Consider the following 16,663-nt stretch of genomic DNA (forward strand, 5'->3'; position numbering starts at 1 on the left):
ATAAAGCGATGCAGATTACATTATTTATTTCTGATTAATTGCGTCTTTTGATGTCTTTTGCAACATCTGCTTGTTAGGCTGGGCTACTGTCAATGTCCTGTACAGGTAAATGTTCAACAATTGCTGGTGTAGGCCTACAGCTATAATCAATTAGGGACTGTTCGTTATTTATTTAAGGGGCTACCGGAGGAGTTTTGGGAGCGTTAGTCAAAAAAGATGTGACCCTCCCTCGCCAGCAAGAAATTTTTCTATGACCCTCCAAAGTGATTGAGAAAAAACGCATGACCCTCCCCAGTCCCAACAATTTATTGATGCCTTCTGTAGGCTACTGGGTCAATTTGGGAGCTTGCATGCTGCTTCGACACCTTCCTTGAAATGCCTTGAAAAGGCTGTCGTTTGCACAATTTCACAAATAATCACCGGGACCGAAACAAACCTGTCAACTTTTCCCGGGATTATCGCGTATTTTAACTTTTTCCTCGCTGTCTTAGGAGGAGCTGCAGGGCCGTCGCAAGGGGGTGCGAGGCCCTGTGCGAACTTGACAGATGGTGCGCAGCCCTGTGCGAACTTGACAGATGCATGAACTTACGTGCATGAAATCATGCGATAGCTTACTTTACACATAGCCAAGGCTACCGTCGGTGCATTTTAGTAGCCTAGTCTAATAAGCTACACCAGCTTGTCTTTAAGAGGGGAAATTGTATAGCCTATAACATTAGCTGAGTCACATATTTGGCCATATGGTGTTTATCATAGGCTACATCACGAAACCAAATAGTGTAACAAAGGCGAACACTATTCCTCCTAACAGGGGAAATTAATTGGGCATGAATCATTGTGCTTAACGGTATTTGTCAATGAGCAGAAACACACACGACATTCAAACTGTTGATAAGATGTGCACTATGGAAATTGGTCTGTAGGCATTGGACAAATAAATGACACTGACTTGCCATATCCCAACAAAAACATTGTCTTGCTTTGCCGCAAACTTAGCAATGAAAGTTTGCAGGTAGCATAACGTCTTTTTCAATTCATAGAAGGGAGAGCCCAGTCTCTCCTGTGACATTGAGGTGCGCAAATAGTTTTTAATAGCCTGTTCAACTTCGAAAAGCTTCACCTGATGCCAGTCACTTAATTTCACGCAATTTCAAATTTCAGGAAGCTTCGTTCAATCTTTTTAAGTTTTAAGTGCAGTAGGCCCCTATATCTGCCCCCTTTGGAATTATATCTCGAGCCTATTATAAGGTCCAGTGCGTTATGTCCTGGGATTCGGACATGCTCAAAAAGAAAAGAAAAAACACTTTTTTTTATAGATGGTTATGAGGAGCAATATGAGTCTGAACTCCGTGTCATTCAGACTCAACCCTCTTGCTTTGATATCTTTTTTTCGTGGTCGTTTTGAGCGTCGGCAAGCAGGCATGTTAGGTTGCAATTTAAGTGAAATTTCTACAGTAGGCCTACAACATGCAACATGCTTGTTAGGCTGCGCTACTGTCTTGTACAGGTAAATGTTCAACAATTGCTGGTGTGCAGGCTATAATCAATTGGCTAAATCATTTGTCCAGCTGTTTAAAAAAAAAATTGTGCTACATTCAAATGCAAAAGTTGCTTTGATATATTTTTTGGGGCATTCTTAAAGGAGCTGTACTATTTTACAACAATTGCATCTACATTTTCATATTAGAATGTTTTGTCTGTTTAAGTGTAAGCTTAAACTACCGTGATCAATTTAAGTTCCCGTGCCCCCGCTGAAAGTCTCATGCGCTTATCGTTACACTATCAAATCTATAAGTAACTGTGACAAATAGGGTATAATATATATATATATATATATATATATATATATATATATATATATATATATATATATATATATATATATATATATATATATATATATATAAACTCACGCTATTGTATTATCATATGTTTGGTAATGGCTCACTGCGTCATGGAAGCAGTTGAGTCGCATCAAAAATAGTAGTGGCAGAACTCCCAAGTGACACCTTGTGGTTGTTTGTGTCAACTGCAGTTTGTGCCATTTCTGCTGAGAAAATGGGGTGCGTGATTCATGAAGGAACCCGTCCAAACTTAACTGGGACCCACTGTACATGCTAAGGTAACATACTAGCTCAAAATCTCAATCGACCAGTGCATGAAAAAACAATGTTTTCACCTGCCGTGTCTCGCCTTAAACAACCAAAGTGGTCCAAAAACAATGAAAACAGTTCATACTTACAAGTCACACAGGGCGCAGCAGTCATCTTGGATTTTGTATCAAACTGTTGTCCTTTGAGTTCCACCGAGCGGGAAAGTTCGCCGTCCAAGTAAAGGGGATGTGTTGGTGCGTGTCGCTAGGCAGCGTCCCGTCTTTCTCGTTGGATCTCCCACACGGGTAGATAATAGAACGCAGCATAAGTATCCAAATCGTTCAGATAGAAATTGTGTTGCCCAATCTCAATGGGAGAGTGTCGCTCAGCAACATTGCCTAAAAAGTTGTCCCGTGATTCAGGTAGAAAAAAATTCAATAATAAACAGCATAAATTGAAACAAGTCTTATAAATCACCCATTACAGATAATGTACATGCTAACATATGTAGGGGAGTGTGTTTGTGTGTTCGGTGAGAGTATGATTGACTTCCAAATATAAGATATGCATATTAGGCTTAATTTGGGTGGGGGGGTCGTGCTCAGTGTCTCTCTCAGCCAAGGGATCCTTGGGCTGAAAAGGTTGAAAACCCCTGCTGTAGCCTAAAGTCTGTATCGAAGTCAAACTCATGCCTTTTCCCATTTCCACAGAGACTCTAACCCATGGGTGTCCAAACTTTTTGACTCAAGGGCCACATTGGGTTTTGAAAATTGGCCGGCGGGCCACACAACAAAAAATAATGTGTCTGTATGTATATGGCTAGCCTATAGCCTATGGCTAGTGCTGTGCCTATGGCTCGTGGCCTCTCACAGTTTATAAGCGGGCCGGATCTATGATAAACTAATAAATGCTCAGCGGGCCAGATTATAGTGCGTGGCGGGCCGCAGTTGGCCCGCGGGCCATAGTTTGGACACCCCTGCTCTAACCACAAGGCCTTTGAGCTGGTAAAAATGTGAATAGAACTTGTTATTTTTTCAATCCTTCCTTTTAACTCAGTCCCAACAGAGTACACTATTAAAACAAGTTTAATCCAAAAAGTGGCCTTAACAGAATATTTGTGGCATATTTTCTGTATCACTTTTTGGAAACAGTGGCAATGAACATAGGACAGGAATGGCAGCCATCTTGAAAAATGGTTTCCATCCTGAATTTGAGTGGTTCATACCTTTTTCCAAAAGAGTGTTTTTTGTATTTCTGCCTCAATGTATGTTTGCATCACCATTTGAACAATTGAAATAATTAATATTCGACATTTCTTTAAAAATGGCGGCCATCTTGAATTTTTTGAGGGACAAGCATCTTTTTCCATTAACATGTCCTTTAGAAAAATCTTGAAAAATGGCCGCCATATTGAATTTTTGAGTGGCCAACACCTTTTTCCAAAATAATGGCCCTTAGAGAGTATCTGTGCCAAATTTCATGCTTCTATACCAAAGTGAACGATTGTTTTACTAATCTGCTGCACTAAATAGCTTTGTCCTCACTTTCAGACAAAAGTGTAATGCTTTATTTTTATGGAGAGAAGTACTGATAAGAATATTGATAAGAACTGATACTGATAAGCAGTGTGGGTATCAATAAAATCTTAACAATACCCATCCCTAATTGTGGTGTTGTGTTTTAATCGTGGGATCAAAGTTTAACAAATAGTTGGAATGATACTAATTGTATACAGACACCCAGATACTTTAAACATTTAGCTCCCAGAGCCAGCATGTAAATGACATATCTCCTAAAATGGTCCAGTATTCAAGTGTTTACGTGTTGTTATATCGTTATTGATATATGTGAGTTCTGATTATGGAAAATCATTTAACATTATTATATAATATATTATATAATGCACAAATAGGCTGACACCAGACATAATTTCACTGCATTTCTTACTTCCAGTAACTATATGCATGTGACAATAAACTTCCTTGTATCCTTGTATCCTTGTATATATCATTAATATAATATTCTCTCAAGTTGATGTGATCTGCTTATGAAGTAATCAATGTGTAGAAGTGGTTTTAAGACTTACTCTTGCCTACCTCTCTCCAGCCATTTGGAAGCCCCAAAGGATGATACTACAGTGGTTTCTCAAATGATCGTCCCTGATGCTCTGGTGCCTGTATCAGCAGAAATGGAGAAAAAACATGTGCGCAAAGAGGACAATTGCACAAAGAGAGTGAAACCTGATGTAAGACCATCGTATTCCATACATTTTTCACATCATAATGACCAAATTGCACTCAAATAACCCCTCCTCACCTCAACCCATTTCAATGTGTGTGTCTTCTGTAGAGTCTTGACACTCCAAGCTCAACTAATGAAAATGGTAAGAAGCAGAATGCAACTTCAAAAAATAAACTTAATACATTTACAGCATTTGTTGTGGTGTGACTGTTGCCATCTGTTGGCAGTTGCAAGGTCATCAGAACAGCTTGATTCTGATGGACAAATTGAAGAGATATCCCCGCCAAAGAAAAGGAAATTGCTAGAGGGTACAAGGAGAGGTAGGTGAAGAGTTGATGTTAAATTCAAATTTTTTTCAGCGATTATGGGATTTTATATGCATATGCACTTTTATCATTTTAACAATCTAGCCAAGCTCCAAGTGAAACCAGCTGTGCCTGTACGGCGAATTTCTTCACAAAATGCCTCAGCAGAAAAATCTGTTCTACCACTTTCCTCGACTGGGAGTTTCCTTGCACACTGCTCTGGGTCTGGCCAGACTAACAACACACAATTGCCAGAATCATCATATAAGCCTCCATCAACGGCTAGTTTTGGGGTTGGAGAAGAATCTTCAATTGTCCAGCAAAGCACTCCACCGGAAGTTATTCATGCAGTGACCAGGTGATTTAACAAAAGAGTTTCCTTATTTATTTTGTGTTTTATATTGTCTGTCAAGGAACACACCAACTTTTGTGAAATTAACTCATTTGCTGTCTACCCTAGCCAGGGTAGAACCCAGGCGTACCTGTTGGCAAATCTGAATTTGCTCTGCAGGTCGGTCAGGAAAGGAGCCCATTCTGCCGTGCAAAGGCAAAAGGTCGTAACTTAATTTTTGTCGAAAATGAGTTATTGTCATTTTTGGGAATTTCAAGACCTCCTTTATCGTTGAGACACTTCTTTTTTTTTTTTTTTTTTACTAAGGGGTTTTTTTTGGCAAAAAAGCCTAAGAGAAACCAAGTCAGAATGCTGTAACACCCAGTTACTGTTATTTTCTTTGGGCCTTTGTTTAAATGCATCAAAGGGAGAAACCAAGTCAGAATGCTGTAGGACACCCAGTTAGGTTTGTTATTTTCCATATTCATTGGTAGCTACCTGCCTTTTTCCTTTTTTCCATAAAGCTGATTTATCACTCAGTGCCACCTGTAAAATGACAGCCCGGGCAGCCCAAAAGGAATGTGGACTTTTAATGTGACAAATAGCCATTGAGCCAATCATATGGTGTAGTTTTGTGAAGGACATGTGAATACATTGAGCCAATCATGTGTTGTGAACTTCGCCCGTTGGAACAAGATTGGTGTCGTGAAGCCTTGGCGCACGCAGCGCATTTCTGCCGAATAGGATGCCCGATGAGTGCCCAAAAAGCGTTGCAATATGGCCGCCGAGTGGAGGGACTTGCCTAAAAGGACTTTGGCCTAGCATAATCACTCATTGGCAAAGCTCAACAACAGCTCACAATTAAATACATATCCTACCTGTTCTTGTAACCCTAAGATACCCGTAATCCATTGCAATAAACATCATTTGAGATGTTTGAACACCCGTTTTGAGCATTAATCCTTACTCCTGTTCACACTGAAGCGCTCCACTATCAACAAATCATCCTCTTTTAGGCAAGGCTAAGTTACCTCCATTCCATTCCATGCAAAGCGTCGGTGAAACATGGCAAAAGAACATCATTTTTGGTGTCGGCTAATCCATCAACTGTGCAGCAGTTGTGTAACTGTGGAGCAGTTTGGTATTATAGCATAATTTAACCCTTGATTAACCTATCTGGTCAAATCTAACTTTGATTAATTAAATGGGCTAGCTTATTGGTCAAATCAAATGTTTTCTTTATACCTTATAATATTATTTCCTAGAAATATTGAGTATAGATAAAATGTTGTTGTTGTTGTTGTTGTTGTTGTTGTTGTTGTTGTTGTTTATTATTATTATTATTATTATTATTATTATTATTATTATTATTATTTTCCATATTCATTTCAGTCACTTTTAGGCAAGTCCCTCCACTCGGCTGCCATATTGCAATGCATTTTTGGCACTTATCAGGCATCTATTTCGGGCAGAACTGCGCATGCGTAAGGCACGACACAACCTCGCTCCAGCTGCGAGATCACAACACATGATTGGCACAATGTATTCATTACATACCATATGATTGGCACGATGTACTCACATGTCAACTTTTGGCGGCGGAAGGGGTGGAATATATGTTAGACGAACCCCATACAGAGCTGCCCATGGGAGATTCTTTGAGTGCTGTGTGTCCTCATTAGAAAGTCTCTGGCTGGGGACATCAGCTATATTGATTATATGGAGGTTTCTGCCTTGTCTTGGCACTATTTGTTGACAGATGACACAAAGGCAGAGTACAGTAACTTCCAAATAAGGGTCAAAGGACAAGTTTGAGCCCAATATTTTTTTATGTACAGACATCTCTTCATTAAAACATGTAATAGCCATATTTCCAGTACCCTACCTATAATACATTTGGCTAGACAACAAAAACTTTAAAGTCATTTTTCTTAGTTTCACACTCTGGTGAGTTAAGGTCTTTTGCCTTTGTATGGCAGCATTGATGTCCATTTCTATATCACCAAAACTCCATTGTAAGGGGAGTTTTAAGTTATTACTGCAGTGGGTAGGAATGACCGTCTATAACAGTCCTTAATGTTGAAGCAGTCTCCAGCTGAAAACGCTCTCCAAATGCTGAAATGAACATAAAGGGGCAATAAGAAATGGAAATATGGATTACGCCATAGCCAGGCATTATAAAGAGAAGAACCATGGGCCAGCCACCACACTTAAATTCATTGGCATAGAACGAGTGAAACCCAGCCCAAGAGGGGGTAACTTGATTAAACAACTGTTACAGAGAGAGGCATATTGGATACATGAATTAAATACAGTAGAACCCCATGGCCTCAATGAATTACAGGATATGTATCAGTGTAATGATTGATATTGCATTAATATTGATTAATAATGGTTAATAAAGTAAATCAATGGTACTACAGTGGGCAGTGCTTCGACTTGGCCAGCTTCATCACGCGGCATCACGCAACTTTAATTTGTATTTTTCCAATGACGCTGCAACGACGCTGCAACAACCGGCAGAGGTCACTACAGACTTTAGCAGACTGGTTTAGAAATAATTTAATAGCCAGAAACATGCCTGCCCTGCCCTAATAAAGAAATATTTGGTTAACGGCGAGTGAATCCCGTTTGCAGCCGTAGAAGAAACGCAGGACAAATTAAACATTCTGGTTTTCTCCGAGTGCAACGATGATAGACAGACATCATTTGGACAAAATATAGAGCATATTAACCTCCGTTGCTCAGCCAAATGCCTTCCTGTTACGTCCAGTTATCACGGAGTTACAGGCGATAAACAATTTTTGATGGTCACAAGTTTACTTCATTAGCGTTTTATTTTTTTGATTATTAAAGAGTGTTTTTCATTTAAAGGCTTGACTTCGTGCTTATTCAGAAGAGCATTTAGTGCTCTTCCCAATCCCAGACGTTCACATTGCATGTTTGTTTGTAATGGATGCAACCGCGAGATACGCTTATCATAGGCACCGATACCGTGGGTGCTCCGTCTCTCGGGCACCCACTGAAAACATCGAGCACCCACGTGTGCCAGCTTACAGTCCCAGCTAAATTTACATTAATTTAAAACCAAACATTGCAGTTTATGTTAAATTCAGCATCTCTCATAATGTGATTGGATATGTTGCTGTCAATTGCCTACTCCATATACTAACCAGCAATGAGAGCGTCTCTCGTATGAAAATTCCTGACACTCATATCATTTTAAAAGTAGTCTGACAAAGCTTATTGTTTTGTGACACAGCTAAACACTACCTCATAGAACGTCTATAACATAGCCTAGGTGGTCACAACTCACAAAAGTAAAGCAGATAGAAACAACTCACGCAAATCTAGCCTACAACACGCAGACAGCTTCATGCACAGGGGAGAGAGCGTGCGCGCGCACAGGTGCTTTATGATTGTTGGCTTCTGGTGGTTTCTTGCTAATTCACTGAACTGCATTAGGTGACACAAATGGTATTGCCTTTATCTTATAACTCCTTGTCTGAGCGACTACCAGGCCTATGGTTTTTAAAAGTCAGATGTTCCCTGACAAAGACATTCGAAAATTAAGAATGTTTATTGACTTGAAGAATACACTAATATTTGCAAACTCCCTTCATTCAACCTTTGAAGACATCGCGGTCTGGTGCGCTATGTAGATCGTTTCTCGTACCATTTAATTTCTCAGAATTTAGGTCTACTAGGCCTACAATAACGTCATCACCAAATACATCTTTTATTTTTAGTTGATCAACCACAAAGAGTAGCATAGGCCTACTGTGCACAGTGCACTGACGACTGTAGCAGCCCAAGATAACCAGTTGTTGTAGATGAGAGGCAACCCCTTGTTTCAGATAGCCTGGACAACATGTTACCTTGGTGTTGCCTACGTTATTAATTAATGGTAGCCTACAATAGTTAATTGATTCGCGTAACATATTAGTTGGCTCAAAGAGTAGGGAATAGGGATGTAACGATATGAAAATTAAACCTCACGGTTCATAGTGACCAAAATTATCAAGGTTTTCGGTATTATCACGGTATTTCTAAAAGTGTGTTCAATATGTTCAGAAAGCACTGATAGGCCTACACAAGCTGAAATAGTTTCAAAAGGTGTCCTGTTCACTTTTTTCTTCATGTTTAATTGGCTATGTGCTTATAGCTTAACTTACCCTACCATAACTTGGGAGTTTGCTCCCAAAAAAGTGAGTGTTCAAAATAAAACCTTAGGCAACTGTATTCTCCTGATAACGTGAGTGGAATGGATTTAATGTGGACGTGAACATAAAAAGACGCAGAGTGGCTACATGATACAGTGCACATTTTGCAGTGAAAAAGTTCCGCCTTTTAAAATCAGGTGTAGCCTAATCCGAATCGTAGTTAAAACCATCAATTAGACAGCAGAATCAGTAGGGTACCAGTTTTGTTCCATTGTACCAGGCCTACTATATGTCAAAAGCAGGCTCGGATGAAGCTGGGAAGGATTAAACACGCGGTTTTTATCGCGGTTTACCATTATACCGGTAATCGTTACATCCCTAGTAGGGAATCAGGATGGAGAGTCTCATGCATGTGTTGCTTTTGCGGGATCGAATCCAGTTTAATGCTAGTTTTCAATACATATATTTTTTTACATTTCTTTTGTCCGAGTGGCTGTAATGTAGCGACTTCAAACCGCCTAAAACAGGGGTCGGCAACCCGCGGCTCCGGAGCCGCATGCGGCTCTTTGATCCCTCTGATGCGGCTCAGCTTTTGAAAATAATAATGAGTAGGCCTATTTAATTAAAATGTATTTTATTTTAGTTTGTAAGTCTATCTGAGTAATTTATATAACTTCCCACCTCCCTTGACTCCGTAGCATGCACAATATTGTTACATTTGTGGTTCGTTGCCATGTCAATATCAAACAAAATCACCGATTTCCCTCCATTTCAGTCAACAAGAACACTCACTTTAATTGGGAAAGTTTCCATCCGAAGACTGATTCTGAAAACGCGAAATTATCTGCCTGTTATATATCGCACACTGCAACAAGTTAGTATTGCTGTGTTAACCCTATTCCACTTGCATGTGAGAAATCTTTCTCGCATATGAAAAATATAAAGACAAACCTGCGCTCACGTTTAAGGGCAATTCCGCGCAAAATTGTCACATCCATAATGCCAACACAATGCCATGGTAGGCTATTTAGTTGGCGTTATGGATATATGACAGTTTTGCGTGGAGTTGCCCTTAAATGATGACAGCCTCAATTCTTGCATGAAACTTCACCTCACGTACGAGCCAGCCAGACTCCAAGGCCATGTTCAATTTCACCATTGACATGTAAATGAAAGTTGAGTGTTGTGTTGTGAACTATGATGTTACTTTGCATACCAAAGGACACTGGGAAAATAGGGGGTGGTGTTTAGTCTACATGGGAAGCCTAAGGCCTATACTTCTGTCATTCTACTTTACATTTCAAGTTACTTGCACATTACTTTTAAAACTAGTAGAAAATGTATTAAAAAATCCTCTGTTGAATTAAAGTAACTGTACGTTAAATATCCAAACTTTTTCTTGTAACCGTCTTTATGTGGCTCTTCTGACCTAAAACAACTTGTTTGTGAATGTCTGACAACTGCTGCAGCGCATGCCCGTGCAAGGAAACCAGTAGGTGGAGAAACCAGAAGGCACACAACACCGGAACGATTTTAAGGCTATTTTGCATAGGCTACTCAATGCTGCTATTTCACACGCATTTTAGCGACCCCCACTCACCGGGGTTAGGTGGAAGGTGTTAATAGACGATTGGCGTAGCCTACAGTGGACTAGGGCTGTCAAAATTGCTCAAAAATGACGTTCGAATATCCCCTCTAAAATAAACACATGTATTCGAAAATATTGGAATATCTAGGCTATATTATTTGCGCATTATGTCAGTGACGCGAATCATGTCATCTGTTTTTAAGTTTTTGTATGGTTATTGCTTGACGGGGGATCCCAAGCAGCTTTCAGTCATAAGGCATTTCCTAATTCACCCTGATATTCAAAATGTTGAAACTATTTCGGCATAGCCTATAAGCAGTTTAATTAAATGTAATGTTAGTTGTAAACAAACGGGCTACTTGGTGAGGCTTGGCCTCACAGATGCGCTCGTGCCTTAAATGGCAATAAAAATCTTAACGATAGGCCTATTAACTGACCGCCCGATTCACATTGGCTGGGGGGCAGGGGGGACCATCAGACATTTGTTCCCAAGGGTCTATGAATTGTTAATCCGCGCAAACCACAGGCCTTTTTTTTTGGGCAAGCCTGCATTCGAGGCAGGCCTTCTGTTGAATATAAGTTTATATAAATCCTGCGCTAACAGTAATCCTCCTACCCCCCGCTACCACAGCTGTGGATAGTGTGGCATGCTCACGCTTTATGTCTCCTTCTTGCAAACTAGGCCTATAGCCCAACCATTTACGTCTTCAAAAAATAACAACTTGCCATAAGAACTTGCCTTCATATCTTTTGGCTTCATTCAGCATTTTGTTCTTCCACTGGAAATGACTCTTCTACATTTGCTGCCTGCTGCATCCTTTCTGTTTGTATTGTTTAGAAAATGTTTGACGTCTTAAGTTAGGCTAATGCATTAAACATTGTTTGCTGGTAACCAGCCACAAATAGCCTACAGATTCTTGCGTGCGTACATTCTCTATTCTCTCCAAAATGTGCCCGTTCTATAGGCTGGCCAAGTGCGTAATTCTGCGGCATAAAGCAGATGTATTTGTTCATTGTACAGAAAAATAAAAATAACCTGTCAAGCAGTCAATTGACTACATTGCAGTCAATAAGTAGGGCAAATTACGAAACCAAAACGTGGGTCATAGTTGTCTAAGCCTCTGCTGTGAGGCCAAACCCATGAACAAAGACGCATTGATATCTGCAATAGAGTTTTTTTTGGCGAAACAAGCTCACAGCCGAACGAGTCATAGCACTGAAGGGAGAGGCAACTGGCATGTGATCTCCCCACGGGCCAATGGGATGTACAAGTTTTCTCTTGTGCCTACGATATTTAATCCAGTGTTTTGTCAAGTTGCAAAATGCTATTCGTTTTAACGAATTTTTATGATAGTATGATGTACTTTTTGTATAGGGTACTATCTTAATTGCTTTATACTCAATACTTGACCAATGGCTATTGCATCTGTCTATTGAAAGTGAGAATGTGGCATGTGATCTACTGTGTAGGCTTCATAAAATAAAATAAACAGATTGCTAATGGCCTACAAGCTGATCTGGGGTGTGTTTCCCGTACAACTACAGAGGTTAGCTTTTTACTAACAGGATGCATCATTCAACTAACCAACATGAAAAATAAAAATGTCAAGCAGTCAATTGACTACATTGCAGTCAAGAAGTAGGGCAAATTAATTTACGAAACCAAAACGTGGGTCATAGTTGTCTAAGCCTCTATAGCGTAGCCTGTTAAAAACGTCCCAGAAGCCTACCCAAGGCTACAGATTAATTCTGAACAGTTATTTCTCTACTGGCTCAATTATCACACCACTGTTTTGATTTACGTAGTTGCGTTACCCCAACACTGACAATAATGTAGACAGCAAATTTCGATTTTGATTTTCGTTACCGCCGTGTAGTCAAGCCTTAAGCCATACTCAAGTAGCCTAAATCGAGCTATTTCAGAAGGGGCGGCAGGCAGAGCGATGTACAGTGGCAGAGCGACGCACAGTGGCTGAAAGTGGTACTAAAGCTTCACGCAGCTTCACGCCTCGTAATGCGCGACTGAAGTGGCCATTTGAAACCGATGCCCACTGTATATAGTGTTATACCATAGTGAGGGAAGGGAAGAGAGGAGAAGGCCATGACCGCACTATGCTATAGCAGCATAACTAAGGCATGGTGAAGGGTAGTCGACACCAGCGCAGGTATGGTCAGTGACCACCATCGCACGCATGACTGGGGTGCCAGTCACACGAGGACACAGCAGGGTGGTCCATTCCAAAAATCCCTGAGGTGGGTGAAGTTCCACACTGCACCATACCTAACTATGGGAGGCAGTAAAGAGGTCTAGACTTAAAAATAGGGAGGGTGTCTGCTAATCGAATTTAGGGAGGGAGATTATTCCAGAGGAGGGGTGCGCAGTAGCAGAAAGCTCTGCCTCCTACTGTAGTCTTTGAGATTCTTGGGATTACAAGAAGGCCAGTATTCTGTGATTGTAGTGGTCTGGGTGGGTTATATGGGACTAGGAGATCTTTAATATATTCTGGTGCCCGGCCATTTATGGCTTTGTATGTTAGAAGTAATATATTGAAGGCAATTCGACTTTTAACAGGCAGCCAGTGTAGAGATGCTACGATAGGGGAAATATGTTCATATTTTTTAGTCCTAGTGAGTGTGCAAGCAGCTGCATTTTGTATAAGCTGTAAGCTCTTTAAAAAGCATGGAAAAGCATATTTAGTGATTGGTCCAGTGAAGGTTTTTAACACTTGTGGATGAGGTCATTGGAAGATCACTATACTGTACAGTGGGCATTACTTCAAATTGGCCAGCTTCCCTCGCGGCATCACACGACTTTAATTTGTATTTTTCCAGTGGCGCTGCAACGACGCTGCAACAACCCAAACAACCGGCAGATGTCTCGTAAAAAGGAACCCTACACAGACTTCACTACAGACTTTAGCAGACTGGTTTAGAAATAATTTAATAGCCAGAAATATGCCTGCCCTGCCCTAATAAAGAAATATTTGGTTAACTGCGAGTGAATCCTGTTTGCAGCCGTAGAAGAAACGCAGGACGAATGAAACATTCCGGTTTTCTCCGAGTGCAACGATGATAAGACAGACATCATTTAGACAAAATATAGAGCATATTAAAGGTGTGATTTGTAGGATTGTTACCGAACGTTCTGTAGGCCAAAATCAAAACACTGGTGAACGTTCTCAAGACTACCAGACGCGAGCCTCTTCTGGGTTGCCAGATGTAATGAAGACTTAGCTAACGTTAGTTGACCTGCAGCTGCTTTAACGTTTCTCCAACCATGACCCAGCTACACATTACGGAAACATTGAAAACAAAAAATACCTCTCTAACCAACGTAACATATTTAGCTGAAGTTAGCGATGCAGATGAAGTTTAGCCTAGGCTACCTGTTGTGGAGAAATATGGCCAGTTTCAGACTTGATATTCTTCAGGCGTCACCATCTCAGGAAGCTCCTCGGATGTCCACTTAATTTGTTTCTTGTTTTAATTTTGGAAATTTGCCTGCCTCTCGTAGGCGTTCATGACTACAACTGACAGCTGTTGACAGTTGGCCTTTGCTAATTTGGCAACCCAAATAGGAGGACGCGCTAGCCCATTATTAATACGCTATTCTAGAATTAATCGTTCAAAACATAAACGAAAATTCCAAGAGATTCCGCCCTGTAACTCATTTTTTTTCATGGGTTTTACGGGGTTTTACGGGTTAGAGTAATGTTGTCAAATAAGCCATTACTTCAATTCATCGTGTTTCCTTACTCTCTGACAACATATGGTGATCATTTTTGGAATGGTTACAGTTTATTTTCCATTATTTCCTGCATACTGGACCTTTAACCTCTGTTGCTCAGCCAAATGCCTTCCTGTTACGTCCTGTTACTTCCTGTTATCACGGAGTTATAGGCGATAAACGATTTTTGATGGTCACATGTTTACTCATTCTGAAACTCCACCACACAACAGTGCAACGTGCATGTTCACATTTTTAGTAAGAACCACCAAACTTGCTTGCTTGCCTTACACATCTAAGTTTTCCGACTATTTTTCTTACTTTCTTTTTTCCGCTCTGGATGTTATTGAGCTTGTAGAAGTTTTCTGAGTCATATCACTCCATAATCTGTCTCTCTTTTAAATGCCTATACCCTGAATGGTAGGCTACAATGACTATGTGTTTTATATATAATATCGAAACAAAATAACCCAGGCAGTCTCATATACGAGATGTTTAGGCCTCCTCCAATACTGGCAGCTGGGCTCATAGGTTGCAGATTTACTTAGTGGCCTACCAAGGCTCTGCAACGAGACGCGGTTTAACTGCGGAGTCCGCGGCTGTAACCACGAACCGCGCATCTCTACTATACATGCAACTGTATTTGACAAAGGACAGATGTATGTTGCTAGTGACAAAATATTAACTTTCAGTGTTTTACGATGTCTTTGTAAATTACGTTTAATTAAAAAGTGTTTCATTCGTCCCGGTTCTCCCCTATGCTCTGGCTCATAGGCGCCGATACCGTGGGTGCTCCGTCGCTCGAGCACCCACGGAAAATGCTGCAGCTTACAGTCCCGGCTAAATTTACATTGATTTAAAATCAAACATCGCAGTTGATGTTACATTCAGCATCTCTCATAATGTGATTGGCTATGTTGCTGTCAATCCCCTACTCCATATCCACCAGTGAGGGCGTCTCTCGTATGAAAATTCCTGACACTTCCCAACGCAAGACCTTGTCGGGTCTTCAGCCCCGAATGTTTAAAATGTATATAGCCCTGAATATCATTTTAAAAGTAGTCTGACAAAGGTTATTGTTTTGTGACACAGCTAAACACTGGTACCTCATAGAACGTCTATAACATAGCCTAGGTGGTCGCAACTCACAAAAGTAAAGCAGATAGAAAGAACTCACGCAAATCTAGCCTACAACACGCAGACAGCTTCATGCACAGGGGGGAGAGAGAGCGCGCGCACAGGTGTTTTATAATTGTTTGCTTCTGATGGTATCTTGCTAATTCACTGAAGAAAGGCTTATGATTATGGATAGAAAGAACATTCTGAATAAAAATAATAAACCCTACAGCAAGTAGCCTGCCTTGGTAGGGACATTTGAATCATGTAAATCTGACATCAAATCAACTGAAACACTTCAAAATAAACGTTCAATTAAATCCCAGAGTTCGGTTTCGTTAAGGTTGCATTATTTACCTAATTTACATCTGCATTGGATAACTTTTTTACTTGAAGGGACCGAAATCCTAATTTTAATCTATTTCCTAATGTTCCGGGCCTACCCGTGCGCACCCTTTTCCTCCTCTCTCAGCTTTTAAAGGGTAACTGTGACTGGTGGTCTATTTTAAGCAAAGGATGAAGCAGAGGTTGGTGTGAAAAGGAAGAGGACTTTAATTTGGTCCAGTAAACAATACAAAAGTAGCTTACAACAGTGTCAATAAACAATGCAAAAGTACAAATGGCAATAATAAAGTGTCGACAATAATAAAATGTCCATAAGGCTAAAGGCTCTTAAATTTACAACATTTCCTTCCTGTCCATTTTGGGTAGGCCTAGGAGTTGCGTGACCAACTATTTAAACATTTCTCGGGGGAGAAAACCCTTAATCCCCTCTCTTAGTCCTACCATGCGCAAAAGCTCAATTTAATTGTAAATTCTGTGCAAAATATACATACTTTACTATTGTTTCAACCAGCCTGTTGTCCATAGCCTGTCAAGAGAGTGGCGCCGGAACTATTTTAAGTCTAAGATTCTATTCTAAGACTTTAAAGTCGACATGCTGACATTAAACTCGCAATAGGCCCTACTGTTTAAACATAGCCTACACAGTTTAAGCTATGTAGCCTACACTAATACACAATATGTTACATGAAAAATGGGCTTCAAATAGGTGTTATTTCAGATAGATTGCAGATATTCAGATAGATTGCGTCTTGTC

At 40.4% G+C, this 16,663-nt stretch overlaps 1 protein-coding gene across 1 annotated transcript in view; it reads left to right on the forward strand.

The window, feature by feature from the left end:
* Positions 1-16,663, forward strand: part of LOC125304165 — a 63,660-nt gene that overhangs the window by 18,460 nt on the left and 28,537 nt on the right. Inside the window, exons 5-8 of the mRNA XM_048258233.1 lie at positions 4,200-4,338; positions 4,443-4,476; positions 4,562-4,654; positions 4,745-4,997. Coding sequence (XP_048114190.1) covers positions 4,200-4,338; positions 4,443-4,476; positions 4,562-4,654; positions 4,745-4,997 — 519 coding nt within the window. The remainder of the gene's footprint in view (positions 1-4,199; positions 4,339-4,442; positions 4,477-4,561; positions 4,655-4,744; positions 4,998-16,663) is intronic.

The sequence above is a fragment of the Alosa alosa genome, chromosome 12, assembly GCF_017589495.1.
Source record: "Alosa alosa isolate M-15738 ecotype Scorff River chromosome 12, AALO_Geno_1.1, whole genome shotgun sequence".
Classification (NCBI taxonomy): Eukaryota; Metazoa; Chordata; class Actinopteri; order Clupeiformes; family Clupeidae; genus Alosa; species Alosa alosa.